Source organism: Leptonotus elevatus, chromosome 14, assembly GCF_054856555.1.
Source record: "Leptonotus elevatus isolate MCC_2025b chromosome 14, RoL_Lele_1.0, whole genome shotgun sequence".
Taxonomy (NCBI): domain Eukaryota; kingdom Metazoa; phylum Chordata; class Actinopteri; order Syngnathiformes; family Syngnathidae; genus Leptonotus; species Leptonotus elevatus.
Window position 1 is genome coordinate 7139003 of NC_141252.1, and position 21563 is coordinate 7160565.

Sequence of the window (21563 nt, forward strand, 5' to 3'; positions counted from 1 at the left end):
AATAAGGTCGGCTTGAATGATTTTATAATCTGTCATTATAATGAAGAGAAAAAATAAGATTATTTACTAACGCACAAAACTTGATTGAGATCCAAATAAAAGACTTAATGTGACAAAAACTATCTGGAAAAATATGTCAGAAAATTCTGCAGTAAAGCCCGTATCTTACTGAAAAGTGAAGACTCGCAAGGGTGTGCGCAAGTAGCTAATGTTTTTTTTTTTGGTCAGGGTTCGTTCAAGGTCACAAACCGTCACAGACGTTCACTAACAGTTTTAGTGAGTTTTCTTGCCGGATGTTCAAAATTTCTGGCCGACAAGAAAAACGTTTTGCAAGCATTAAAACGTCTGGCGAACGTCTTTGTGATGGTGCGACAAAGAATGAACCCAGACAAAAAGACTATTAAGAAGCTAAGCTTCACATTATGCCTTTTGCATGAAGATTTTTTTATTCATCATATTTTACAATTTTTTTTGCACAAGGGTCATTTGATTTTGAGTATCTGCCAGTACGAGTACCAATCTGTTACTGTACTGTTTTAAATGACAGACGGTGACTATGAATCCAATATATAGGCCCCGTCATGTGCCTCTCATGTTGTAAAAACAAAAAACAAAAAACATGTTCTATACACATTTTAAGCCTTAGCCTTCCTAAAAAACAAAACAAAAACAGAATATCTAAAATCCACATTTTTTCACCACATTAACCCAGCCATCCTGGCACTCACTAGCCCCTCCAGCTTCCCAAGACCACCAAGCCACTATGTGCTGCCACCTGATGAGAAATCTGGGCCTTCAGCTGCCCCGTCCACCTGGTCACCACAGTCAACATGGAAAACACTCGCCGTTTGCCAGAATAGCGGCAGCAGCTATCAGGGGAAGCGGAGATGGAATGTGGCAGACACAGTGGGTGAATGCCGCTAGGTGTTTTTTTTTCTTTTTCCCCCAGCACTCGGCCAAGCTGTTCCCGTGGTCTATGTACGCTCATAAACAGGATGCTAACAGTGAGCGGTGTACCATATGTAGCTCTGTTTATCAGACCAAGATAGCGAAGAATAGAAGCGGGTTCAAATCCAGCATTGTGCCACCTTGACCACAGGTCTTGATCTTTATTGAACCGAACAGGCCCAAGAAACACACGTGTACTTACAGCTGGTACGAGGAGCTTCTTCACCTCCTCCACGGCTCTCCCCATCTTGATCTCGGCTCTGGTCTGCGTGTCTTCCACTGTGATCAGGACATGAAGGTCTTCGTTGAGGTGTTCCCAGTTTGGCTTTCCTCTATTCTGCTCCTCCTGGAAAGAGATAGACGCGTGAGTGAATGTGACAGCGTGGGTGTGCTGGAGCGCCACGGCGGCGGCGACTCACGCATCAGAGGAGGACATGGTCCTGTGAAGAGAGGCGGGATGACAGGAGCGCTCCTTTAGTCAGCCATTAAGCGTTTGCTTTGAAGCGACACCCTTCTCTAGTAGAACACTCACTTAACCGAGACAAAAAAAAAAAAAAAACTATGCCCCGCAGCAATTAATACCCGTGAAAAACGAACAGGTCAAAATTTGAGAGACAGGTGAAGCCTGAGTTAAGAATGCCATCATAATTTATGGAGAACTCATTGTGCATCATTGGTTTTGCTGAGAATAGTGCACAGGTAACAATAGCTGTCTCAGGCAGCACTTAAGAACAGAGTGGCAAATTATAGTTCTAGATTTAACTGAGAGGTGACGTTTCAATTCAAAACTTGACAAAACGCGGTAGTCCACTGGCATGTTTAAAAATAAAAATGCTTCAAAACTTGATGACGAAGCTAAGAAAGTTGACATATTAAAATAAAAAAAGCTAACAGTTTAATTTAGTCTTTAAATGTCTTAACGGTCTTGGGCCAACTTATTTATCTGACCTGCTTTTATCGTATCAACCGTCGCGGATCCTGAGGTCCTCTGGCAACGGCCTTTTAACTGTTCCAAGGGTGAGGACCAAAACACACGATGAGGCTGTCTTTAGCCACAACGGTCCTCACCTATGGAATAGCCTGCCGGAGGGCATCAGGTCCACAGAGACTATTGATATTTTTAAGAGGAGGCTCAAGACACACTTGTTTTAGTTTGCCATTTAAATGATCTTTTAAAACCCTTTTATTTCTCCTTTTCAGATTGTCTTTTAGCTTTGTTTTTGCCTTTTATTCTGTTTTCTTTTCGCTTTTAATTGTTTTTATTTTGTTGTCTTTTAGCTCCAGTGTTTCCTGGGTGCCTTTCCTCACATGGTTTCTCTGTGGCCTGCCATGTTTTTTATTTTGGGGGGTTATTGTGTTATGGAGGTGGTTTTAATTGTTTAGCACCTTAAGTTGCATTTTAATGTATGGAAGGTGCTATATAAATAAAGTTTGATTGAACCGATTAAGACCTGATTTTTATCATTGTGTTTTATTTATTATTAAAAGGAACCCCGAGTGTCATGACAAGTTTGCTCTATATTATTTATTTGGTTGTTACCAACATAACTATGAGATTCATTTTTCAAAAATCCTTTCCAGTTTAATACATTTTGTATAAACTTTATTTGGACGTACGCCGCTATTGTTATTTATGTCGCAACGCATTCAGTGCGTAGTGACGTAGAATGGCGGCTAGCTCTCTGCCGAGCAATGTGAAACTCTTATAAAGAAAGCAAGTTAAGCCTCGTAGTATGCGATCGGGAGCATCACCCATCCCCATGCCGTGCTCTCGTCATTCACCAGACACATTCAAGAGTTTTGATCGTCCCTTTAGGAACGCTACAGAGGCTTACCTTGCTTTCTTGGTAGCGTTTCACATAGGCAGAGAGCCAGCCGGCATTCTACGTCACTACGCACTGAATGCATTGCGACGTAAATAACAATGGCGGCGTTTACAGCCGAGGTTCCTTTTAAGACTTAAGAATTGAGGAGATTTTCTCAAATTGAGAGCCTGGGCATCAGTTGAGGCTGTAAAGACACATCGCGTTGGCGGCTGTGTAAAATTCGTACGCCGTCAAGAATAGGCGCATCTCACCCACTCAATCTTTAATTGTAGCAATTATCGCCCAAATCAATCCAAAGCAGCGACACTGATCACAGCCATTTTTCACTATTGTATGCGCCACAATGCATTGTGGCAGTGGCGCCCTGACGTGATTTTCGATTGAGTCGTGGTGCGCCAAGGAGAGACACTCGGAGCCGAGTGCCACCCACTTGCTTTCTACTCTACAGAGAGCTGTTGCCATGGCACTGCTCTTTAACACGCACGCAGGCACGCACGCACAGAAAAGTTCAATATTCCACTCTCGTTTTCCCTTTTTCCACATAAGGGGGAAGGGCCTAGTTTCTGCGCCCAGGCCATTATTCCACCGTGGCTGTTTTGCTTATGGACCTTTAGGGGACACAGACTGGAAGGAGACTCGGTATATTCAAGGCGGGACATGGACAGGGTGGTTCAAATATAAAAGCACAAGAGCATACTGCAACTTTTTCTCTTCACATATCATCCTTGGCCACAAAGTCAACTACAATCTTGAGAGCTTCCAGTGTGCATATGTCAACTAAGGCAAGGTCCCGGTGTGCCTTCTGACAGAACGTGACAAATATGAGGTCGGCCGGTTCAAGGCAGAAGTTTCTAGTCGCTGCGGAGACGCTTCTTCATGTTAAGAGTTCAGTTGGTAATGCTCGAAAACACACAAGAGCGTGCAATCCAGTCCTCGCTATTACGAGTGAAGGTTAGTTCGACAATGCTTTTTGGACTTTGAGGCAGTAGCAGTCATGTGGAACTGAATGAATGCAATGGTTCAACTCTGAACAGTACTTTTCCCTTTGAGCCAAGCATCTGCTCTAAATTGAGGCTAAATGACAACAGTCTAAACAGGTGCAGCACAGAGCTGAAGGGTACACGGAAGGCAGCAATGTTTAGCAAGGAAAACACATTGTACAAAGACTGAAGGTTCCAAGAAAACTCACGACAAAGAAAACTAATGACCACATTGGAGCTATGCCGAGGAGTGAGGGAAAAGATGGACTGCTGAGTTAGTCGTTTTCAACACTTTAAACTAATTAAATTAAATAACAGACAAAGTTGGGACGGACCAATACCATGGTTAGCGAAAAAAATATTTAATTGACCATATTTGGACATTATGTACACAATTTTCTGTTGGTCCCGTTCATGCTGGAATGCCAGATCGGCATTGTACGTGAAAACCTGTTCATAATTCGCTTATCTCGGTAAACAAAGAATAAATAAATGAATGAAAAGCTGGCTTGGCAATGTGAAAGGATCTTGTAAATACATTTGATAAATAGCCCCTCTCCCAGTGTACATCCAGGAAAACATTTAAAGATTCATTAGGTTTTCCCATAAGCGTTGGAAGTGGTCGATCAAATAAACCATTTAATTCAATAGCTATTACAACCGATTTAAGTGAAAACTGGAAGACGTAACTTTTAACTTAGCTGCTATTTGTAAGGAAGCATCAATAACAACTTATCACGCCAGCTTCCTCCCTTTGGGCAGGTTCTTAAAGACATGACAAGAATCACCAGCAACAACTAAGAAGAGTAAGCCGTCACATACAACAGAGTGCCGTGTTGATAGCGAAGCAAGCACCCTCGGAGGAATTGGTGTGCAACGCATCCTGTCCGAACAAATGTGTCACAAGAAAAAAGGTTGAGAGAGGCGTTTGATCAGTGTTAAGTGCAATCTGGGGATAGGTTATTATCCTTTAATATCTTCTGTCTCCTCCTATTTAAGGTGTACTTGACTCACTCGCACGCAAACCCAGATGGGCTTAGCTGTTAATCACGATTGCCAAGTAAACGATTAATACGCACCTAGTGATCACTTCATTAATTACGCTTGATCGAGACTCCCCAGGCTGGATTTACAGTACATGGCATTTGCACTATTCTAACTTTGGACCACAAGTTTTACATTTACATGCATTTTCAAGTGACTCATATCCGATATCACCGTGTTTATAAAAATATGTAACATACCATTTCGTTGGTCTGGACTAACTCTTCCCCCCCATTGGTTAAATTCAGGTAACCTTCACATTACTCTACAGGCCGCTATTGGAAACGGCTGATCGGCCTCTAATGTACCATATTTAATGATCTCTACCAGTGAGTCGCAGCTGGTGGGTCGGGACCCAAACAGGTGGTAAAACATTACATGTGGTCTTTGCTTAATTATTAGTATTACAGTGCTGACTAGGGGTGGGAACCTCTGGGTACGATATGCAATACAAGGCTCACCGGGAGTGAAGGGGATTGTTTTAGTGAAAATGGCTGGGAGTGAATGAGTTAATGTTCCTTAGAAATTGTGTGCTTTTTTCAAACTTTAAAATTGAAGATATAATACAAATTTTTCATAGAAACGTATGCAAAACTGAGTCACTTGCTGGACAGATAAATGTCTGACACAAGTAAAAGTAAGCTCATGAGTCTTCTACGCCTGAAGACTTCCGTACATTTCCCCGCCACTCTTATGAGGCGCTCTCCCTAGCGGCTTGCCAAGTAATTGCTCAATAAGTGAACAATGGAGCCGTTACAGCGGCTGTATATTAACTACAAATATCGATACTTGGCGCAGACCACGACGTCAAGATATCATCACACTCCTAATACTGACTTTCTGAGGTTGAGAACGGCACGCAATGACCTGGAGTACATATTCATATATAAAATCAGTTTCCTCACATTTGTCATAGTCCGGGCCTCGAAGGCCAGAGTCCTGCATGTTTTAGATGTTTCCCTCCTCCAACACACCTAAATCAGCTCATCAGTAAGCTCTACAGGAGCCTGATAACGATCCAGATAATTGAATCGGGTGTGTTGGAGGAGGAAAACATGCAATAATCCGGTCCTCGAAGACCAGACTGACACCTGTGAGTCTGCACAAAATCAAGGAGCATTGAATCAAAACCAACTGTTAAGTAACATTTTTTTTAATGTGAAATATGACTTCAGACAACAACATTTCATTTGTCTTTGTACTTGGCAGGCAAGGCAGATGGTATGGGGAGAGCTTGGAAGCCAAACGTCTGGCTTATGACAAATGACCTAAGAGGCTAACTCGGGGATAGGCAAGTTCGGTCCTAGAGAGCCTTCAGTCCTGCATGTTTTCGGTGTCTCCTGCCTCCAACCCAGGTGTTTCAAATCATCAGCTCATAATTACATTCTGCAGGAGCCTGTCAGTTGTGTTCGGGGAGGGAGACATCAAAAACATGCAGGACTGCGGCTCTCTAGGACCGAACTTGCCTCCCCCTGGGCTAACTTAACAAAGGGGTAATATTTCAACGCTTGTGTGTCTGAGAAATAAAGTGGAGACAGTCCAACCCCATCAAGCGACTTTCATCCGCAACAGGAAAGCAAAAAAAAAAATCAGCAATCGCGGCATACGGACATACGGATTTTGCCCTTCACCTGCATTCTTCCTCCACATTTTCTAGCCGAGCTGCTTTTCCATCTCTCCCCATTGTTCTTCGCCTGTGATTCACTCAGTCTCTCTGTCTCTCTGTCTCTCTGTCTCTCTGTCTCTCTGTCTCTCTGTCTCTCTGTCTCGTCTCTCTGTCTCTCTGTCTCTCTCTGTCTCTCTCTCTGTCTCTCTTCTCTCTCTGTCTCTCTCTCTCTTCTCTCTCTCTCTCTCTCTCCTCTCTCTCTCTCTCTCTCTCTCTCTCTCTCTCTCTCTCTCTCTCTCTCTCTCTCTCTCTCTCTCTCTCCTCCTCTCTCTCTCTCTCTCTCTCTCTCTCTCTCTCTCTCTCTCTCTTCTCTCTCTCTCTCTCTCTCTCTCTCTCTCTCTCTCTCTCTCTCTCTCTCTCTCTCTCCACACGGCCATGCAGGCTTCAGTGAACCCGCTCGACGTCAGCCCGGCGCAGCCCAGGAGCAACCAGCTGAATTATTGAGAGCATAAAATGCTGCCGCTAATGGATCCTGAATAAACACGCTGGCTAAAGCTGCTGCTGCTGCTGTGGCTTCCTGGTCTGCCGAGGGGCATGAAGGGAAGAAGGAGGGCTGAGGATGCGGATATAGGAGGTAACCGGGGGCCGTGGTTTCATCGGATACTGAGCCATAATTACGCATCACCTTCAAAAACTCCTCCAAAAAAACCCGTAAGAAATAAAGACCTCTGGCAGTATGTTTAAACCATCGTAGTTACAAGGGTCAAGTGACAAAATGGTTAAACCAACCAGTAATTCAGCCTACAGTAGGGATGTAACGATATCCAAACATCACGATATGAAGCTTACGATACGATAATTATCATGATATTGTGGGGAGGTTGGCGCCATTAAGAAAAAAAGCACAATTTTGTGCTTTTGTACGTAACTGCACAACCCACAACACTTAACTCATTCACTCACTGCCCTAAAAAAAATATTAAAGTCTCTTCTTTCATCACGAAAAAAAGTATATTTCTATCCGTTTCTGTTTTGCAGCAATTAGCATTAGAATATAGCTAAGTTTCATCATTACTCAAAAATCTGTTTAAAACACTGGGGAAAACTGCCTTTTTGCAACATGGATGATCTCATACTTTTTTTTTGTGATAACTACCATTGCTTTAAGCTTTCTCTTCAGTTCAGAGCTGCACCAAAGACTTCTGTATGCTCTAGTATTTAATAAAAAAAAAACATTTTAAAAAGACGTATAAATATGTTTTTGGGACCATTGTAATATTTAAAATAGTACATATTTATGCGTTTTTTGGGAGCAAATGAGTTAATATTACCAGTCCGGTGCACGGTGGTTGGGGACCACTGCCATAGACTACCATTACTATTAACCACCAATCAGTTCCAGAAATACCTGATAGCATTCCCAACGATCAATTAATCAAACATTGAACAACTCTTAGTGCTTTCTTAGATGTGAATGAAGAGCTGGAAAGGATCTTGGCTGCCAGTATTTCTTTAAGAATTCTATGCAAGCCATAACATGGAAAGTTTGATTTGTGAACTTCATACACATATGCCATCAACTAAAATAGTAAGACACCGAAGGGCAATGAGAAGTTTGTGTAATTAGATAAGACGGATCCAGGAATGTGGTGTGCATTGGGAATTGTGTATGCGCCAGAACATGTTCACTCCTCTCAAACTACTTGTGGATCTAATTGTGACGAGAGAGCCTAGTGCCCTTATTGTCTCCTCTAATGAACACACTCCAAGGGATGTGAGCACAGAGAGCGAAATTAAAATAAGAATGGAAGGTTTCCATAAAAATAAAACAAGGGAGAGAAAAAGAGAGAAAAAAATATGTTTGCCGCGATCTTCTAAGATTATGACTCAGCCTAAAATGTGCTCGTCTGTGAGCATGAATTGTTTGTGTAACGACGTACTGTGGACTTTGTGTGTGCAGATAAGTTGTATTCCCACAATGAAAAGGGATACAATACATTTCCTTATGTAAATGTAATACAATAAAGCATCCCTGGCTGACAGCTACAGACTAAAGAAAGGAGACAGATAGGATGGAGGAGAAGTCGAGAATGGACGTGTCGGATCATAGCAGGGTATTTACTAATCCCTGGGGAAAGATTTTTCATCACAAACACTTACATCCCTCCTTCTAATAAATGGATATGATGCTGATGCCACAGCAATATAGTGAGGTATTGTCAGGCCATTTGATTCTAGTAGAAGCGACAAATAGGTACATTTCTTTTTTGGCAAGCATGCAGGGAAACACACATGTCATATTTACGTTTTTGTAGATTGTCAATCACCACCAGCTCCTTAAATTGCGCATTCAGACACAATTTAGCTTTGTTGCAGATTTGGTTGTGACAAAAACAATGTATGTATGTGTAATCTGCAGGCGCACATTGAAGATGAAGGAAGATCATCCAATGATCAGCTTTAACTGACTAAATGGCCAATGAAGAACGAGTGTCACAGCACAGTGGAAAAATAAATACCAACTCAACAATTAATACCACTCAACAATTAAAATGTATCAAAATATATTTGTAATTGCTCAAATGAACAAAAATGTAAACTGCATTTATTTTCAAGTCCTTTTTTTTGTTGTCTGAACGTGGTCATTGGTCACACAAAAGTCCTGGTCCATGTGCAATAGAGTGCTTTCCCAGTGAGAGAGGCTTTGGGGGAAAAAAAAAAGGTAATTTCAACCAAAGGAACTTAACAAGCGCTTTTGAGAGGTCAAGGAACCTATCTGGTTGGCACCTTTAATTCCAGGGATTACTAGTAACAAGAATGAAAAGTTCCTGAACCTTCAGGTGGAAATTCAGCGAGAGTGAATGATACAAGTGTGGCCTAAGTACAATGGTACCTTGACATACAAGCTGAAGACCAAGACAAGACCACGCTCATAACTCAATGAAAGTGTCAATCTATTCCCCCCGAAATGTTTTTTGTTTGTTTGTTTTTAATAAGAAAAATAGCACTTCATACATATACAGTAATAACATATTTAAATGGAATGTAAAGAAATGTGTAGTTTTTGCATCTTGATTTTATGCCCCAATTGGGTTGCCCTTACTGTTTTGTGCATGCTTAGCCACTCAAATATTCGCCGCTCACTTAGATACCACCTTTAGTGTTCACATTTGTTTAAATATCCGCTGCTTGAAGTTTTATAACTACTGATACATTGATGCTAGTTGTTAGCCCATCTATGGTGCTTTCCATTATGTGTTTCCAGTAAGCTAACAGGCTTTTGTTAATAAAATGTACGCACAATTCTTTTGTTTTATGTTTGGCTTTATAGTAAACTTTAACTGCTAGTGGCAATAAAGAACAGTTGGCAATTGATTTTGCTGTGAAGTTCACTGCCGCTATTTAACATTTTGACGGCCTGAAGGCTCAGCTGTTTGTCAAATTTTAGCTCGCAATACAAGACAAAATCTCGTACCCCAAAAACTTTTATGTTGGGGCAGTTGTAAGGCAAGGTTAAACTTTTTCAGGACAATGGCAGAGAATAAAGATAGAACAAACATTGTATTATAATCATTATTTGTTGTTTAGCTCCACGGTTGTGAAAGGCAAAGTCAAAACAGTAAAAAAGCTTTTCAAGTAGCAATCTTCATTCACTACACTTAAGATATGGCGATAAAACCATGAATTTTAGAGGCATATAATCTGCTTGCATAACAATGATTGGTAAAAACAAAACAAAAAAACAACTATGTCCAGCTTTGGGATGTCAGGACATAAACACACATGGCATTAGCCTTTTATGCCTCCAACCTCAGCTCAGTGGCTCCAGAAATAGAGGCTGCCCCTGGCCTTGGCCGTCTGCCTGCTTGCCTTACTACTACCGCCTCCTTTACTTTCCACTGCACAGCCTTTTGCGAACAGATCACATGTCAGCATCCAGCCATCAGGCATCCGGGTGCCGCCGTGTTGAGTTTCCACACGGCGACCAGGATGCTTTCGTGTGAGAGCAGTCCAGGGGAACTTTGAAATGCTTGCGTCATATCTCAAGGAATCTTGACCTCCAACGTCCGCACAGAACAATAATTAAAGCAAGATCAAAATGTTTTTTTCCTGTCATTTCGGATGCGCAGAAGGGAGCGCGCGCCATGAAAAAAATAATGAGGGGTAAAATACACCAGTATGTGCTTACCTTCTTTTTGTCTCTCATGGAGCTCTTGCCTCTCACCATGATTTTACATCCCGTTTCTGCTTCCAACTGTTTGGCCGTGAGTCCCCGCGGGCCGAGGATTCTACCCACAAAGTTATACTGCAAAAGAGAGAGAGGCATAGAGAAAATGAATAAGCAAAATGTATTAAAATATGGAATTGAATACGTATTGAGAAATTTGCTTTAACAAACATTGGTAAACACTGGCCCAAAAGACAACAAATAACTATAACTCGCTATAGGGGATATTCTGAAAACAAGAGAGACCATATTACAGCTTTTAAAAAAGTAATTGTACCCCTCCCACATGGTTTAAGTATTTAAAGACATCTTTAAATCACATTGTAAAAGTATTTTTGAACACGCATAAAAGGTATTGAAAACACTATGTGCCTTTAAGAGGTGGGGCCTGGTGGGTGGGGCAAGTCTGACCGTCTGGGCTTGATCTGTGGCCAACTTAGCTCCTGCGTGTATGCTCATTGTGTTTTACTGTTCTCTTGGTGTTTAATAACCAGCTGAAAAGTGGATTGGCGAATGTAGCTCTCCTTTCCCACATGTGTGCACATTACAGTAAGCAAGCATGCAGTAAAAACTATTGCAATAAACGACAGTTTTCTGCTAAATAGCGGGGACAATGGTAAGAAAAGCTTCCGAAAAGACCTGGGATATAGTGGGAATGCGCAGATTCCCATTCCCATTAAATAACGCCACTATTACACGACAAGATCATTGATTTATGGCTGTACTGGTGGTTTGAGGTAACCCAATAATGCACAATGAACAAGTTCACACAGCGGTCATGTGGCACAAGAAAGCACTTACAGCCGTACTTAGTTTTTCGCTTAATTTGTTTTATATGTGCGGCCTATTAGTGTTTTTCATACAAATATTTACTGTATTAGCATTAGCGTACATTACTGATAGATGGCAAACAAATGTTCGCCACCCAAATTTGGGTGACGTCATCGCCATAGAAATGGAACTCGGGGATTAAAATGCACCAATGCAGTGCATACACAAATTCAAGAAAATGTGAGCAAGGAGTCAAATTTCTTTCACACCGATATAAAGCGGAATATTGCCACAACACAACGAGAGAGCTGAGCGTTGGCTAGGTTGCAGAATTCCCTTAAGCGCAGCCAGCATCCAACATCTACGTCACCCCCATTTTGCAGGAAAATGGCAGCTCCTACAGGCAGTGTAAAAGGGGCGGGGACTGTAGCTGCAGAGACGAGTTCGGAGGTTAGGCGAGGTTGTGTGCAAATAAAATGTCTTATCAAGAGCTCCTTTTGTTTTTTGAATTGCTTTGTGACATTGTGAAAGGGATAAACGGAGGTAATCCCTTCCACTTGGAACTGCCTTCCAATGGGATAAAAGGAAAATGTGTTGAAATAATCCAACAGGGTTCTCTTCCAAAATTTAAAACGGAAAGAAAGGAGCGGAGAGGGGTGCGCAACCCAGCATTAAGATAAGATTAAAACTACGAGATGCGAGTCGCACATGCTCATATGCGATGATCGTGCTTTTAGTGCACCGCGGCGGAGCGAGGAGCGTACGTTTGCCCACGACAAAGACGCCACTGTTCGCCTCTTGAGCTACGACGATGAGCCTCGACACAGGCGCATTAAATTCGTAAAACACAAGTCACATGCGCTTACTCACTCCACTGCACCAGCGGCTCTGCAAAGTACGAGAGGGCCATCAACGGAGTCACGTTTAATTACACGGGGATTACACATTTAAAGCACCATGTAAACAAACACAAGGACAGGGGACAGTCAGGAACTTCAGGCTGTCATTCTGAACACGTGTGGCTGGAAAGACGCGCCCCACGGTTGCATGGGACATAGAAAACACTCCCTATTTTAATCGTCAGGGTGACTAGTGCAATGGGCTATTTATAAGCAGAAATGCATTGCTGGATGGAGGATGCAAACGACAATACACACTGTGGAGCGCAACTGGAGTCTTTGGAAGACATGCAACTGCCTGCGAGTTTAAGAATTTAAAATGTAAATTGATTTTGGTTGTAAACGTATGTTAATGTTCTAGCTGTGCTTGCACAAGGACATATAGTATGTGTCAATGTGATAATGGACGATGGGACGGATATTTATAAGTTGTTCATGCACGCTAAGCTTGTAATGTTGATATAAGTACACGTTTCCACAATTCATATTTTACATTGTAATCAGGATCGTTCTTATTTTGATTGTTAATTTAGCCACTTGGTTTGAGATGATTTGAACTTGGATGAATAAAAACAAATAACAGCAATCGTCTCGTTGGCCAATGGAGATGCTCATTAAAAACACGCATAATTAAATGTGCTTTAATCGGTTGTTTTTCTACATTGTTTTAACCTGTTAAGAAACAGTTGGAAATCATCTTTTTTCTGGTGGCGATTTGCATTATTTGTTAAAAATGTGGCATTACAAAAGAGGTCTTTATTGGTTGTTTAGCAACATATGGTTTTAATGGTACATACAAGAGAACAGAAAGAATATATTTAAGTCAAAATAGTGGGCGTCAAAGAAACAATATCCATTTGTGATAAAATAATTCCTTATTGGATGTTTCCGGGGGGTGGGGGGAATTTATGTAAAAACATGAATAAATTACTTACTTATCTAAATCACAGACCACAATATGGACATACGGCATGTTTATAGGACTATAAACTGGAAACAGTTGGAGAGATTTATGTGCCAAACCCCAAAGTAACAGCGAAAGAGCAATTCAATATTTTATTACGGCGGCGGCTCCTCTCTCTCCCAGTGACACTCGCCGCTCTCCGAGGACACGGATATGTTGATGACAATTGTACTTGACAGAGAGCCCGTCGCTCTCATTAACATATTCATGACGGAGAAGAGCCGAGACAAATAAAGAGTGAAAAGGTTAAGGAGTGGATGACATGCAAGCGCAAAAGGTAAAAGACACTAATATCTTTGTTTGTCACAAGCAGTGGAGAGCGGTTACAGGAAGGAAGAAAGAAAAAAGATAAAGCAAGGCCAAAACCACCTCTGCATTCTTTTTGTTTGACCAGGCGGGTGTGGGCCAGTGTGTCATGTGTTTTTATGGAAACACATACATGCTTTGCTTGAGACATGAAACCGACCAAACTGAGGGGGGAGGGCCCCACAAATGATAGATTCTGCTCGAGACATCCGACAACAAATTTTAGAACACAATCAATCATTGTGATGGAATCAAACTTAATGTTTTATCCTCAACCCAAAGCCTTGATTTTTTCTATAAAAAGGTGCTCCCATTACATTAAAAACAATGGAGAGGAGACACTGACGTTACGTTCACTGCAGCCAGTGGAAATATGATGGATGCAGCTGCCTCTTTATCACACATTTCAACTCCTCATGCTGACTTTGTATCATTGAAAAAGCGATCATTGGCCGTTTACAGTCTGAATGTTCCATGAGATGCGATTTTGCTCTTAAATAATAGAAAAGTACAAATAGTCCTGGATTATAGTTTTTTTTGTGACGTTATCGGTATGTTTGTCTGTTTGTAACCTACAGGAGGAACCCGGTGCCCACGTATCCCCGTATCTTAAAATAGTCTAATACTGTACAAACTCAACTCCCAATATAAACACGTAAGACTTAAATACACGGGGACTCTTACTTATATAGGTAGGTGCTACTGCTGATGTTTTGGTTAGCAACAAGGCCCAACAGTTGAGGTAATGATCATGGCTGCAACAATCGAATATTTTTAGAAACAAGTATTCTACCGATTGTTCCATTGATTAATAGATTATTAGATGGAAATAGATTTTTACTTGCAATTCGGCACTTGCCGATTCCCCCCCCCCCCCCCCCCAAATATTCAATATTTATGTTTCCCCTCCAAAATTGGGATGCTTCACTATTTCGTTTCACTCAAAAACAATGCACAAAAACATGCATTTGAAGGCTGTCAGGTTCAAATGAATTGAGGCAAAATGAAAGAAAAGTGAAATTATGTACACAAGCAAATCCTGAATAGTGGTCTGACTGACTGGGGACCGGACCAGGGATAGGATAAAGATGACAAGTGGTATAAAAAAAAATGGGCGTATACATCGAGAACATCACATTTGAAAATCACCTAAGGGAGAGTTTTCCAAAGGGTCCAGTTTCATAGACCTAAAATGACATTCACATGCTAAACCACATATAAAGAGGTTTTAGAGAAATACTGACATCTGCGGTGTGCAGAAGCCCTGAAGTGTATTTTTCCAACACACACACACAGTTTCAGTTCTTTAACACGTGCAGCCCAGGGACCTTATTGGACCAACATTTCCACTGTGTGCCTTTTCATGACTTCAAAGTTTTCACCATTTTCCACAACATATAAATACAGAAAAAGTGCCTTGCTGCGCGTCTGCAAACCACGTGTGTGCGTGAGACACAGTCAGACAAATACACACCAGCATACAAAACCCCCTTCAGGACAAGGGCTTACAATGACATTAAAGAGACTTTTGGGGGAGGGGGGGGGGGGGGGCTCCAGTTATCGCTACACCACAGGCGGGTTATGTTGTGTGCATATCTATGCTTGTGCCTCTGTGTGTTTGTATGTGAAACCACAATGTGGCCTGAACTCTTGCAGACACCCAGAGCTGATTGTCACGCGTGTGTGTGTGTGTGTGTGTGAGTGATGAAACAATAGCAGTTGCAGCGACAACGTCCAGAGAAGCAGGACAATTGTTGCGTTTGTTTGTGGCAGTGTGGAGACAGGAAATGAGATCAGGCCGAGGGTTCTGGGTGTGTGCGTGAAGGGCTTAAGATGCTGTGCAGAGAATACCAATGACATATTAGCTGGCCTCGCGGTCTTATGGAAATGAGGTCCGCTTCATCAATGTATCAGAGCAAGGTAGAATTGACACTTATTCCAGACAATGCCACCTCACTTCCTTGCTTTCTGATATCTAAATTAGGGCTGCCGCTATCAAATAGTTTTAGAGTGCAGTATTCTAACAATTATTCCATCAGTCGATACGATAATTAATCCACCATTCTCACGTACTAGTGTAGAATCTGTGAGTGTATATGATTTTACGAGGGTGGGGGGGTGAGCTATGTGGGTGCCAGCGAATGAGAGTGTAATTTCGGCCGGGCACATTCAAACTAGCAATAGTAGGCTTTTTAAATTAAGATCGATGTTACCTTGTTTAGATGATCATTGAATTTCTATTGTGGTGCGCAAAAACGTTGGAGATTCATTGTCTTGCCATTACGCCAACTTATTTCTACAAGAAGTGCTGGGTGGGACTGCAATATTATTAGTCTGTGACGAAAAAATATCCCTGTAAAACTAAATGTTTCATTTTTTTTTTTGATTGAATTATTAGAGTTATTTGTTTAATCATGACGTAGACTCCAAACCAGGGTTGACCAATTCCAATCCTCGGGGTCTGGGGTCAAAAGTTCATTTTTCCATTTCCCCAAAAATTCTATACTTAACGCACCACTTCTTTCAGTTATGTATAAAATCAACCAATATTGCTGGACTACAATTGAACTCATTTGTTTGTTTTTTTAAATGGCAATTTAGTTGGATATTTGTGAGAGTGGCTTATAATGCATGCAATACATCATCATGTTTCCATTTTTTTATTTCAAAGTAATCTCTTCTACATATGCCTTCAATAATATTTCATGGTAGAGAACAGTGTTACTACCTACTCTATTAAACTGAGGAGCAATACCTGGAGTCATCGGGTCACTCACAACACAGAAAGCTCACACGCCACCTGCTGGCTGCCTGCCTCGGGTCATTACATTCATCTTTTCAGGCCCCCAAAACCACAATGCACAGCGGTTGGCTCATATGCACAGGACAGAGAGGAAAGTGGAGATGAAGAGTGGACAGAAATTGCAGCGGTGCAACCTGCATGAAAGGTCTGCGGGCACGAGGGCTCATGTGATGGAGGAAGGTAAATTTTGTTTTGATTCCAACGGTGACATTTTCGCCTGAAAGCCCTGTAGACTTCAAAGCTCTCATTTTAGCACATCCAGCATTTAGCACCTAATCCGTGGCCTCCTTTGATAATTCTGTTTGGATTTATTGTGGGGTTGCAGGCATAGTGGGAATAGGCAGGAAAAAATGGAAAGCGTTCAAGATTGACATCGGCTCAGGTTCCCCGTTTGCCAAACTTTGACATTAAAGTAAGAGTGAAAAAAAAAACATGAAGTAAGAGAACTAATGTTGAACCGACCCTACAAGTCAAATCTAGATCAGCTTTTCCATTTTTAACTCATTCACTCCCAGCCATTTTCACTAAAGCAACCCCCTTTACTCCCGGCTGTTTTACTAGATTTTGATTGATTTTGCAAGGCCCACAGAATATTGTGTTCTATTGCTATAAAAACAAAAGAAACAGGAAAAGAAAGATTAGAGTCTCTTCTTTCATCAGGGATTTTTTTTTTTGAAAATGTATTCACAAATATATTTAAAATTGTGAGTAAATTAGCTTTTTTTCAACATGGCCCTGTGGTTGATCTCTTTTGCTCTGCTGTCACCTGCTGGCCCTTTTTGTAATAACTACCATTTCTTCAACCGTTTTTTTGCAGTTGAGAGGCTGCATCAAAGTCTTCTGTATGCTCGAGTCGAGCATAAAAACAAAAAAACGTCTTTGGGACACTTAAAACATTTAAAATAGAACATATTTATACGTTTTTGGGAGCAAATCAGTTAAATGGTGGGCATACACTTAAATAATAACTTTCAATTCAAAGTTATATTGTACAAGTAAGGGCCTGGAAGACAACGTCAAAAATATACAAATATGGACAGACTGGACTAGTACAAATCGATGCTCATTGTATTTGGGTGATGGCTGTTCAGTTTTAGATCTTCATGTGTCTGTAGTGCATGTTTCAAACTATTTGTGGCTTTCAAAACAAAACAGAGATTTTTCTAACATCTATTGTACAAAAAAATGCTTTAAAAAAAGGGAGGGGCGGGGGGGGGGACATTCCCTTCCCTTACCAGTTTGTGACTTAATCAGTCTGAGAACTTAAAAAAAAAAAAAAAAAAAAAAAAAACAGGCATCACTTATGACGCAATTCGTTGATAATGTTCATCTACAATTTTCTGATGAGCCAGAAATCCTTATACACTTTTTGACTCCCGGCCAGACCTGAGTAGGTTGAAAGATGGACTAAACACTGGTCGCCAGTCATTGGTGAGTCCGCAGTCAACTATCCACCATAGAAATTCTGCAGCCTCTATGACAGTGTGCAGAGGTGAGATGTTAGGCGGCACATTTGGAACCCCGCTAATGACTTAAGGGGGGTCAGAAGGATACCAGGTGCCTGTATGATAAGCGATGACACCCCCCATGGGAACAAGCTTAATGACTTTCCCTTTGCTAGGACGTGGCCGAGTAATTTCGCAGCGGCGACCCAACAAGATGCAGGACATCCTCTCTTCTTCACCCAACCTGACTTCTTACTTTTTCCCACACTTTGTGCAATGTGGTAGATGTGAAGACTTCTGAGGCGCTCAAGATGAGTTTCCACGATCTAAATGCTCACAGATGCACAATTGAGTCACTTAAATTTTAATGCGGAAGGGGGGGGGGGGGGGGGGGCTCTTCCCAGTCCTGCTACTTGTGTCTCCTCTAATCTCATGATCCACAAGTGAGTTACGGCGAACTAATGTTACATGCGGTATATATCTGGCCGCAACACTTAAAAAAAAACAACATTATTATTTTTTTTTTTTTTAATTGGGTGGTGGCCAGTTTACTTTGGTGGCCCGCCCAAGTATTAACATGGTGTGGGAAACACTGTGTGTACTAGACTTATGCTGCTTTAGGTGATGTCCTGCCAGCTCCATCGGGCTTTTGTTCTTTTCACATACAAACATACGGTGCATATTTTACAGGAGTGACTAATAAACAGCTTGAAGTAAGGACACTTATTTTGGAAGAAATGTTTGCTTCCTACTAAATTGTGCAGAAGTAGCGGTACTAAAAATATGTGGCATTGTTTTTTTTGTTTTTTTATGGGGAGGTATATCGTGGTACTTTTGTAGTAAATGTACTCAGCTATTAAGGTGGATATATACTGCATCTGAGAAGGAGTAAAAGCAATTGATTCTGTACATAAGTGTTTTGAACCCAAGGCGACCTGCCCTCAATCCAACTGGACGTTCAATGAATGGCTAATATATACACAAAGGGAATAAACGGGTGCCATATTTAAAGACGCCCATCCTATCAGATGCCTGAAGGTCAGCGCAAATGACGTTCTGATCTGTCATCCGGCTTGCCCGTGTGTACGCCGGCGTGAGCTTGGGAGAGAAGCGATGCCGCAGCAGCCCCAGATAGCATTTAATTGAAGGTGGACGCTATCAGATAGCCTGTGACTGAGCTGTCAGTCAAGATGCGGTTGCTACGGTGACGCTCCAAAGAGCTCTGTGCACCGCTGACGGCACAGGTAAACTGCTGCCTTTCAAGTACGGCAGATGAGAGAGACGCACGACTAGACACGGACAGGCACACTGGGACAATTTAATTATGTGCAATTTAATGGCGCACAGGTGGAGAGCACAAGTTGATATTTGGTGTCATATACTGTAGTAATATAGTGGACCCTCCAAATTTTGTTCCCCCCCAAAGGAAATAATGTAAAATTAATTGATTCATTCCAATTTCCAGGCTCAGATTGTTGCCATCATAAAACCTACTCATACTTTGAAGACGTCTGATAGACAGGTAATGGAGAGGAAAGCGGAAAGTGCTTATAGAGCGATACCGTCACCTAAAGGGTGTTTTATACATACTCCGAGGGCTACATATTGAAAAATGCAAGGGCCACTTTTTCTTTTCTTCAACTAATCAATCAAGCAATTATACATTGTCTAAATATGACATACCTGTAGTTTTGAAAAATGTCAAAGAAGGCAAATAGCTGAGAATTTTATTTATTTGTTTATTTATTTATTTGTTATGTTTTTGGGGTGGCCTTCGGCCCTGCATCACATATGGCTAGATCTGCCTGCTGATTCTCATCTCTACATACAGAACCAAAACAAAAGCAATTTGTTGTGACCATATTTGAGGACATTCAAGTGTTCACAAATTTGACCTAGACACAAAACAGAAAGTGCAGGTAACCATTTTGGTTTTAGAAATTGGATTATCTTTAGTATACACATTCTCATGAACACAAATTATGTTACTATTTTAGCTGTAGAATGTGTAAATTTATTAGAGTCATGGAATATCTCAGCAAGTTTATCATTAGTACCGGTAGTCATCACACACACACACACACACAGCTAAACTTCTAATACATAAGCCCCGCCCCCAACCCTTTAAAAAAAGAAAAAAAGAATAGCATTGCGGGCCATGTCAAAAATTACTTTTAGTATATGCCATTAAAAAATGAACAGCGGACCGCAAATGGTCCCTGGGCCGTAGTTTGGACATCAATGCTCAAAGGGAAATGGTAAGTGAGAGAGATCATAAAATGGCGTCACCATTCCCCACCGTTTTCCCCCCAACAGGCCATTAAGGATGACGGGAAATCTGGTGAATCAGTTGGAAATTTGAGATGTGGAAAATGTTCCCTGGTCTAGGGCCCGATCATCATTACTGTTTCCTTCAGCACTGGCCAGATGGAGATAAGAATTTTCTGCGTTTACTTCACCATTTCTGGCCTCTCACTTTTCACCCAGATACTTACAAAATGATGGCAAAAAAAAAAAGACTGCTAAGATACTGTACATGGAGTACCGTGGCTAGTGCACATGTGGAAGCTCAAGGTATATTCTCTAAGAATAGAGAATGATTCCATGACCTACCACTGATTTCCCCTGGTTCCAATCAACACACCTATTTATAACAAAGCAATGTGGTGGTTTCTCTTTTCTCGGGGACGTAATGGCCGCACATGTGCAAACTAAAATTACAGTGACAAAGTATCCGAGTGATAGGTGTGCCATTCCTGCTGTCCTTTTGAATGAATGTGCGTGTCTGCTAAGGTCATCACTGAATCATCTCAGCCACCGGGATGGGGGGGGGGGGGGGAGCCTAATTAATTTAGTAGCTTTCCTGGCAGCTTGTAAACAATGCTGACTTAACGGCGCTGCTGCAGCAAAGCAAAGGGGAAAAGCATGACGGTCAGCTGAGGACCCACTCGCCTCTGTGTGAAAGTCACTCAACATGCATTCAAACCTCCTCTTCCATTCCATTAAAGCACAAGCTCAAGGAAGCTTAATTATGGAAAACCCCGCTATGCACATGAGGATAGGGACAGAGCCCTGACACTCATGGCAAAAATCCACGACTAACACACGTGCACAAAAAGGTTCGTAATTCCAAATGGATTCCACAAAATGGCGGCAAATCACTTTTGTCTATTGGACAAGGTTACGGCCTGACTAAAGGAAGTTAATATCCTCACTTCAACATAGTTGCTTATTCCTTTTTAGACATAGCAATTGTATTTTTCAGCAAATAACGGATTGGTTGCCAAATGAATCATCATGAATAGAAGACTTTGAGAATGCCAAGCTGTGAATATGTGGGGGTTCATTTTACAAGTATACGACTCTTAATTTGATAACCAGTGACAGTAGAGCCCCCAAATTTGAATGCTTTGGAATTCCAGTTTTGAATGCCATTGTTTCTTATGGGAATAACAGTCAGCATAAACGGCTTTCGAGGCTCTACGTTGCATGTTATGGAGTGCCCAGAAGCTTGACTAAACCTAAAATGATTCAAGCCAATCCTCAGGTTCGTCTTTATCAAGTTTCTCATGGGGAAAACGCTGCCCATGCCTGGTTGAGGTCATGCACCTCTCTCCTCAATGCTTCTTATCCGTCGTCACCTCCTCTGCGTTTTTTCATTTCCTGGAGCAAGCTGCTGGGATTACAAAGAAAACCCTGGCACCACCGCTTCATGTGTATACCCCAAAATGTGATGGGTACGC

The 21563-nt window shown here is 41.6% G+C and overlaps 1 protein-coding gene across 6 annotated transcripts in view; it reads right to left on the reverse strand.

Annotated features, from left to right (window-relative positions):
• qkia (QKI, KH domain containing, RNA binding a) overlaps window positions 1-21563 on the reverse strand; it is a 74883-nt gene that overhangs the window by 29559 nt on the left and 23761 nt on the right. For all 6 annotated transcript variants that reach the window (XM_086094196.1, XM_086094200.1, XM_086094197.1 and 3 more), the window contains exons 3-4: window positions 10594-10710; window positions 1151-1294 (exon numbers count right to left, since the gene is read on the reverse strand). In XM_086094196.1, the coding sequence (XP_085950322.1) occupies window positions 1151-1294; window positions 10594-10710 (261 nt within the window). The remainder of the gene's footprint in view (window positions 1-1150; window positions 1295-10593; window positions 10711-21563) is intronic.